The sequence below is a fragment of the Procambarus clarkii genome, chromosome 36 (genome assembly GCF_040958095.1).
Source record: "Procambarus clarkii isolate CNS0578487 chromosome 36, FALCON_Pclarkii_2.0, whole genome shotgun sequence".
NCBI lineage: Eukaryota > Metazoa > Arthropoda > Malacostraca > Decapoda > Cambaridae > Procambarus > Procambarus clarkii.
In genome coordinates, this window is record NC_091185.1 from 30199981 (window position 1) to 30208301 (window position 8321).

The 8321-nt window shown below is 47.7% G+C and overlaps 1 protein-coding gene across 1 annotated transcript in view; it reads left to right on the plus strand.

Moving 5' to 3' along the window:
* Window positions 1-2430: 2430 nt before the first annotated feature.
* Window positions 2431-8321, plus strand: part of LOC123756170 (uncharacterized) — a 164288-nt gene continuing 158397 nt past the window's right edge. Inside the window, exon 1 of the mRNA XM_045739252.2 lies at window positions 2431-3152. Coding sequence (XP_045595208.2) covers window positions 3012-3152 — 141 coding nt within the window. The 5' untranslated portion in view covers window positions 2431-3011. The remainder of the gene's footprint in view (window positions 3153-8321) is intronic.

The following is an 8321-nucleotide window of genomic DNA, read 5'->3' on the forward strand; positions in this document are numbered from 1 at the left end:
ACACTACAACCGCACTACAACTGCACTACAACCGCACTACAACCGCACTACAACCACACTACAACCGCACTACAACCACACTACAACCACAAGCTTAAGTGTATTTTCTACAAATACAATCGCAAATATCAGAAGACCCGATGCTGGGCCAGATTGCCTCTCTGCAAGAGACGCATATTCCACAGAGATATTAGAAAGAACTTTTTTAGCGTCAGAGTGGTTGACAAATGGAATGCACTAGGCAGTAATGTGGTGGAGGCTGACTCCATACACAGCTTCAAGTGTAGATATGATAGAGCCCAGTAGGCTCAGGAACCTGTACACCTGTTGATTGACGGTTGAGAGGCGGGACCAAAGAGCCAGAGCTCAACCCCCGCAAGCACAATAGACTACACGACCTTCGGCACGCCTCAAAGACACGCACAGTTTATTTCACTCAACAAAAAACACGATAAAATGGTTATTGATTATGGTGTTTACAGGGACCCGGCCCACCACACCCGCGATATATCTGTTTACATTTAAACCACTCGACTTCACATGATTCGAAGCGTTTCGAGGCGCTTGTTCCGTGAGTGCTTGAGCGGCTGTGTAGCAGAGCAGCCCGGCCTCATAAACAAAGGTCAAGCGGCCAGATTCACGAAGCAGTTACTCAAGCACTTACGAACCTGTCCATCTTTTCTCAATCTTTGGCGGCTTTGTTTACAATTATTAAACAGTTAATGAGCTCCGAAGCACCAGGAGGCTGTTTATAACAATAACAACAGTTGATTGGCAAGTTTTCATGCTTGTAAACTGTTTAATAAATGTAACCAAAGCCGTCAAAGCTTGAGGAAAGATGTACACGTTCGTAAGTACTTGCGTAACTGCTTCGTGAATCTGATTCAAGGTCCATTCCATCCACCCGCCAAACCACCAGCTGTTTATGAATGAAAAACGGTTCACACACAACTCACAACTGATGACGTCCGAACACTTCCGGAACAAGTGCTTCACTGACGACTTGTGTTCGAACCACAACGCTGTAAATGCTTCACCCACGTACTACAAATACCAATAATCGCCAACAGAACCTAAACACCTAACCTAACCTATGCCTATATATGCACAATATGCTAATATAAAATAATATTATTATATATTTGAGAAAAAATCCACTTTTGAATGATCGGCATGTTAAAATTTATGAATGCGTCGGTGGGGTCGACCGCTGGATGGAATGGACTTGGTCTGAGGTCATAGGTAAACACTTGGACTGGTTTCGGGAGGAACATGTAGATTTATTGTGATTTCAGTTGGAATCCGGTTGGTTGGCTTTCATAAGTCCAGATGGTCCAGTGGTAGAGTATGCGGCTTGTCAATGCCTTGGTCTTGGGTTCGAGCCCACCTCACAGCCCTGGTGGAGTTTCAATGTTAGACCCAATGTTAGAAAGATTACTCCAAGATGAGACGCCCCGCTCCCACAGCTGGTGGCCCAAGATGAGACGCCCCACTCCCACAGCTGGTGGTCCAAGATGAGACGCCCCGCTCCCACAGCTGGTGGCCCAAGATGAGACGCCCCACTCCCACAGCTGGTGGCCCAAGATGAGACGCCCCACTCCCACAGCTGGTGGCCCAAGATGAGACGCCCCACTCCCACAGCTGGTGGCCCAAGATGAGACGCCCCGCTCCCACAGCTGGTGGCCCAAGATGAGACGCCCCGCTCCCACAGCTGGTGGTCCAAGATGAGACGCCCCGCTCCCACAGCTGGTGGCCCAAGATGAGACGCCCCACTCCCACAGCTGGTGGCCCAAGATGAGACGCCCCGCTCCCACAGCTGGTGGCCCAAGATGAGACGCCCCACTCCCACAGCTGGTGGTCCAAGATGAGACGCCCCACTCCCACAGCTGGTGGCCCAAGATGAGACGCCCCACTCCCACAGCTGGTGGTCCAAGATGAGACGCCCCACTCCCACAGCTGGTGGCCCAAGATGAGACGCCCCACTCCCACACCTGGGATTGTTCTTAGAGTAGTTGCTATTAGGGGGGGGATACAGGTGTGTAGGTGGTTCCCCCCTTTCCCCCCACATTGTGGGAGGAGCCAAACACCTCCTACCTCCCCCCCAAAGCTCCTAGGTAGGTGCTTCTACTTCATCCCTATTAAATACCTCCATAGGCTACTGTGTTTCCAAAAAGTTGCAAGATATCTTTATCTTTTATAACATTTATCTCTTATTTCATACGTCAAATGACAGGTCTATAATTTAATAATTGGTTTTAATAATTCTCTTAACAATAATAAATTCTCCGATGCGTAAAATATTAATAATAATAATAATACAATTAATGGATATTGTTGATCAATGGTGCCTGGTCCGGTACGACGTGTTTTCCAGGCGGGGCTCGTCGACTCCGCTGCCGGCGGGGTGTGCACGAGTCAGTGGGGAACCTCTAGGCGTGAGGTGAGGTGCACGACCCTGCGTGTGCACCCTTGTTGACACGCTGCCTACATGTGCACGGCCCTGTGAGTGCACCCTTGTTGACACTCAGCCCTTAAGTGCACTAGTTCGATCCCAAAGTGCAACAGTGCTTCCTAGAGTGCACAAGTGCTCCCTAAAGTGCACTAGTGTCATCCCTAAAGTGCACAAGTGCTCCCAAAGTGCACATGGTCTCCCCCCTCTATGCATAGTGATGTGCAACCATTGAAAACCTGCACATGTGACATCTCTTGAAATATTGCAACACATACACACACACCTGACCTACACATGTGTCTTTAAATTTTGCAACACACATACACCTGACCTACACATGTGTCTTTAAATATTGCAACACACACACACACCTGACCTACACATGTGTCATTAAATACTGCAACACACACCCACACACACACCTGACCAACACATATGTCATTGCAACACACACCTGTCAAAACAGTGACCCCAGCAAACTCTCCAAAGCACCAGGCCGCCGCCCCCCCACCTGTGGGGCCTTAGTTCCAACGGGAGCTTGCAACGCGCCTTTGCAACCATGTTCAGAGTGCCGCTGGCGCCGTTGCTGGTGCCGCTGTTGTTGCTCCTGTTAACGGAAGGAACATCGCCAACGGAAGGGTGGTCCAGTGTCCGGGAGAGCGTTAGTGTGGCCTCGTGTCGGGTCCTCTGTTTACACATGGTGAGTACTGGCTCCTGTTTGGCCCTGTTGGGGGGGTGGTGGCACCTTTGTTTGGCCCTTGGGGGGGTGGCACCTTTGTTTGGCCCTTGGGGGGGTGGCACCTTTGTTTGGCCCTTGGGGGGGTGGCACCTTTGTTTGTCCCTTGGTGGGGTGGTGGCACCGCTATGGGGCCCTTGGTGGGGGTGGTGGCACCTTTGTTTGGCCCTTGGGGGAGGGTGGGTGGCACCTTTGTTTGGCCCTTGAGGGGGTGGCACCTTTGTTTGGCCCTTGGTGGGGTGGCACCTTTGTTTGGCTTTGGTGGGGTGGTGGCACCTTTGTTTGGCCCTGTGGGGGGTGGCACCGCTATGGGGCCCTTGGTGGGGTGGTGGCACCTTTGTTTGGCCCTTGGGGGGTGTGGCACCTTTGTTTGGCCCTTGTGAACACTTCCACAAAGGCCCTGGGGGCCACGCCCACTTGACCCCTGGGGCCCACGCCCACTTGACCCCTGGGGCCCACGCCCACTTGACCCCTGGGGGTCACGCCCTCCCTATACATGACCCTTGGGGAGGGGGGGAATCATCTCCCCCCACCCAGCTGACCTTGACCCTGAGGGTGGTATGGGTACAACACGAAGCCCACTGCGCCCTTGTTTATTAACCACATGAGGCCTAGGCTAGCCTTCTAGGAGCCGGTCGGCCGAGCGGACAGCACGGGTTCGATCCCAGGCGCCGGCGAGAAACAATGGGCAGAGTTTCTTTCTTATGCCCCCTGTTACCTAGCAGTAAAATAGGTACCTGGGTGTTAGTCAGCTGTCACGGGCTGCTTCCTGGGGGTGTGGAGGCCTGGTCGAGGACCGGGCCGCGGGGACACTAAAGCCCCGAAATCATCTCAAGAAGAACCTCAAGATAGTACAGTTTCAATTTCAATATTGCTACTGTAACTATGTCATTCACTTAGCCTTGTTACCAGCAGTGTTCTGAATATCATACCCCGCAATGGTCGAAGCGGTTGGGCACATGTGATAACTTGGTCCAACAGGCTGTTTGTTGCTTGGAACAGCCAGCCTGTAGGCCCACATTTCCACTAAGTTTGCTTATTGTGCTTCTGGCATCTCTTCGCTTCACTGGTTCTATTCTGCATTTTTCTCTCTAATCTCTAATCTTCTAATCTAATATCTTCTGTCTAATATGGTTCTATTTCACTTTTCAAATTTGGGACCTGACCTCCCAGTAGCTTTCATGTGGTTATCTTGAGGTTATCTTGAGATGATTTCGGGGCTTTAGTGTCCCCGCGGCCCGGTCCTCGACCAAGCCTCCACACCCCCAGGAAGCAGCCCGTGACAGCTGACTAACTCCCAGGTACCTATTTACTGCTAGGTAACAGGGGGCATTCAGGGTGAAAGAAACTTTGCCCATTTGTTTCTGCCTCGTGCGGGAATCGAACCCGCGCCACAGAATTACGAGTCCTGCGCGCTATCCACCAGGCTACCAGGCCCCATGTGTATGTGTGTGTGTGTTTATATATACTTACTATTTATATTTTTTGAGTAATTCTTAATACAATTATCAATTAGATTGTGTTAGACAATTGTTATTAGGGAACAAGTATTGTTGCTAATAATTGTATTATCTCAATTGTTCTGTGTTTATCGTTACTCGATGTTTATTGTTTGTATCGTAAAATTTGGATGTTTTTAGTTCACATTGTGTAGCCTATTATTATTATTGTATATAATGTATTGTTTTTGTTTGCATCTATGTTGTTTAGTTTTGTTTGTGAGGGGAGGGGGGGAGGGGGGGGTAAAGATGGTGGAGAGGTACAGGTGAAAGAAAAGTTGTAAAAAATGTGGAATATGGCTTATGTTATGATAGGTGGGCTGTCCGCCTTGCTGACACGGTGTGTGTGTGTGTGTGTGTGTGTGTGTGTGTGTGTGTGTGTGTGTGTGTGTGTGTGTGTAGTTACCTAAGTGTAATTACCTAAGTGTAATTACAGGATGATCTCGTGGCTCGTGGTGTCCCGTCTTCCCAGCATTCTTTGTCATATAATCACTTTGAATGTGTGTGTGTGTATGTGTGTGTGTGTGTGTGTGTGTGTGTGTGTGTGTGTGTGTGTGTGTGTGTGTGTGTGTGTGTTAGCAGGTATTAGTTTAGCTAAGCCTGCTTTTTGTCAGGGTTTGTGAGTTTAGTGTTTTGTGCTGCGTATTTCAACATACATGGGCGGTCTATAGATTAATGCTGTATTCCCCTAGTTGTGCTTGCCTGGGGGGTTGAGCTTTGGCTCTTGGGTCCTACTTCGTGTATCACTTTGAATGGAAGCCCTAGTCGAGGCAACACTTGAGACTATCAGGAACAAATTGTATTGTAGCCGTTTTGTTGACCCATTGTCAGGTTGTAGTCACATTGTAAAATGAACTTTGGAGAGTTAATATTTCAACTTCTTCTCAAGTGACGATTAAAACATAAGACTAATAGAGAGGATTTGGGGCCGATTAATCTCACCCTGTGACATATTCAAGCATATTTGAACATTTGTTGTAATTGATATATTTTGTAATTGATATAATATACTTTGTCATATTTTGAGCTTTTTTCTGATTGTTGTTATTATTATTGTTGTTGTAATTGATATTATGATAAATTAATATCATAATTGGAAGTATAGGGGGGCCTCGTAGCCTGGTGGATAGCGCGCAGGACTCGTAATTCTGTGGCGCGGGTTCGATTCCCGCACGAGGCAGAAACAAATAGGCAAAGTTTCTTTCACCCTGAATGCCCCCTGTTACCTAGCAGTAAATAGGTACCTGGGAGTTAGTCAGCTGTCACGGGCTGCTTCCTGGGGGTGGAGGCCTGGTCGAGGACCGGGCCGCGGGGACACTAAAGCCCCGAAATCATCTCAAGATAACCTCAAGATAGGCCAATAGGCCCTTTGCAGTTACTTCCAGTCTTCCCTTTCACTTATCCAATTTATACCCCTTGTACCGTGTTCTGTCTTGTGTTGGTCAAAAGTTTGTTCACCTCATCCAAAACTGTTTCAACATATCACCTCACCCAAATGCGAGTATATAAGACAAGCTGTTTAGCGTTAGAATTAGTAGAACTCTGTTAAGTATTTTCAGGTTACAGTTGTGTGTGTAAAATAAAGTCTTTGAAAATGTAATAAGTTATTACGAAACGCGTTCAAGCGTCGCGTCAGACTAGAAATAAAAATGAATTTTGGAGAATTGATTTTTCAATTACCATCGACAGTAAAAAGAAACATAAGAAATATTGAGAAAATTCGTGTTAGAATTATTAATCTTACTTTTTCGGTCATATTTAACAAAATAAGTGTAATACTATATTATGCACTACTAATAATAGTAATATTCTTATAAGTGTATTTAATATACATAAACATGTCAAATCAGTATATGATTTGATTGTTAATTAAGTTCATATATATTTTATTTTTTGAAAAAATAAAATAATATGTATTATTAATACTTATTCTAGTTTAATAAGATAAAATATAATATTAATACTTATTATATTAATACTTGAAATAAGAATTTATTAATACTTATTTCATTTATCAGTTATATTAATTGTGTTATACAATTGTTATTAGGGAACAAGTATTGTGGCTTAGAATTGTAATATGTTAATTGTTGCTGTGTGTTTATAGTTAATGATTGTTTATTGTATATATATTGTTAAATTTAATGTTTTTTATTTCAAATTGTGAAGCCTATTATTATTTTATTCCGACATGGAGTTGGTGGCTGGGTTACGAAGCCTCATCACACTGGCTTACTTTACCTTGAGGGGTTTTCGGGGCTTAGTGGCCCCGCGGCCCGGTCGTCGATCTGGTTTTCTGGTTACTGGACTGATCAACCGGGCTGTGGAACGCGGCTGCTCGCAGCCTGATGTGTGAATCACAGCCTGGTTGATCAGGTATCCTTTGGAGGCGCAAAGGATACTGGTATAATTTGGTGCAGCCTGTTCTCCTACAACCTGTCCTCCTACACCCTGTCCTCCTACAACCTGTCCTCCTACAGCCTGTCCTCCTACAACCTCTCCTCCTACAACCTGTCCTCCTACAACCTGTCCTCCTACAGCCTGTTCTACAGACTGTCCTCCTACAGCCTGTCCTCCTACAGTCCTCCTACAACCTGTCCTACAGCCTGTCCTCCTACAACCTGTCCTCCTACAACCTGTCCTCCTACAGTCCTCCTACAGCCTGTTCTACAGACTGTCCTCCTACAGCCTGTCCTCCTACCGCCTGTCCTCCTACAACCTGTCCTCCTACCTGTCCTACAGCCTATCCTTCTACAACCTGTCCCCCTACAACCTGTCCTGCTACAGCCTGTCCTCCTACAGCCTGTCCTACCGCCTGTCCTACAACCTGTCCTACAACCTGTCCTCCTACAGCCTGTCCTCCTACAGCCTGTACTCCTACAGCCTGTACTCCTACAGCCTGTCCTCCTACAGCCTGTCCTCCTACAGCCTGTCCTCCTACAACCTGTCCTCCTACAACCTGTCCTCCTACAGCCTGTCCTCCTACAGCCTGTCCTACAACCTGTCCTACAACCTGTCCTCCTACAGCCTGTCCTACAGCCTGTCCTCCTACAGCCTGTCCTCCTACAGCCTGTCCTCCTACAGCCTGTCCTCCTACAGCCTGTCCTACAACCTGTCCTACAACCTGTCCTCCTACAGCCTGTCCTCCTACAGCCTGTCCTACAGCCTGTCCTACAACCTGTCCTCCTACAGCCTGTCCTACAACCTGTCCTACAACCTGTCCTCCTACAGCCTGTCCTCCTACAGCCTGTCCTACAGCCTGTCCTCCCACAACCTGTCCTCCTACCAAGAACGTCGCTTTTCGCACGTATGCGTCACATAAGGCCAAAAATCGTCGTACTAGACAATGGAAGCGGCTGGCGAAAGTGACGAACTGTCCCGTTTTCTGTTGTGGGTCCTCTGGTAGGTTAGGAGAGACTACTTTAAATTGACCGTTTTCTGGACGTTGGCGAACCCTTAGGAGGACGGACTGATCCACCAGCGCCACTCATCCTGTGAGTGGACACACCGCCATAGTGACAGTATTGGGCAGCACCACTCATCCTGTGAGTGGACACACCGCCATAGTGACAGTGCTGGGCAGCGTCACTCATCCTGTGAGTGGACACACCGCCATAGTGACAGTATTGGGCAG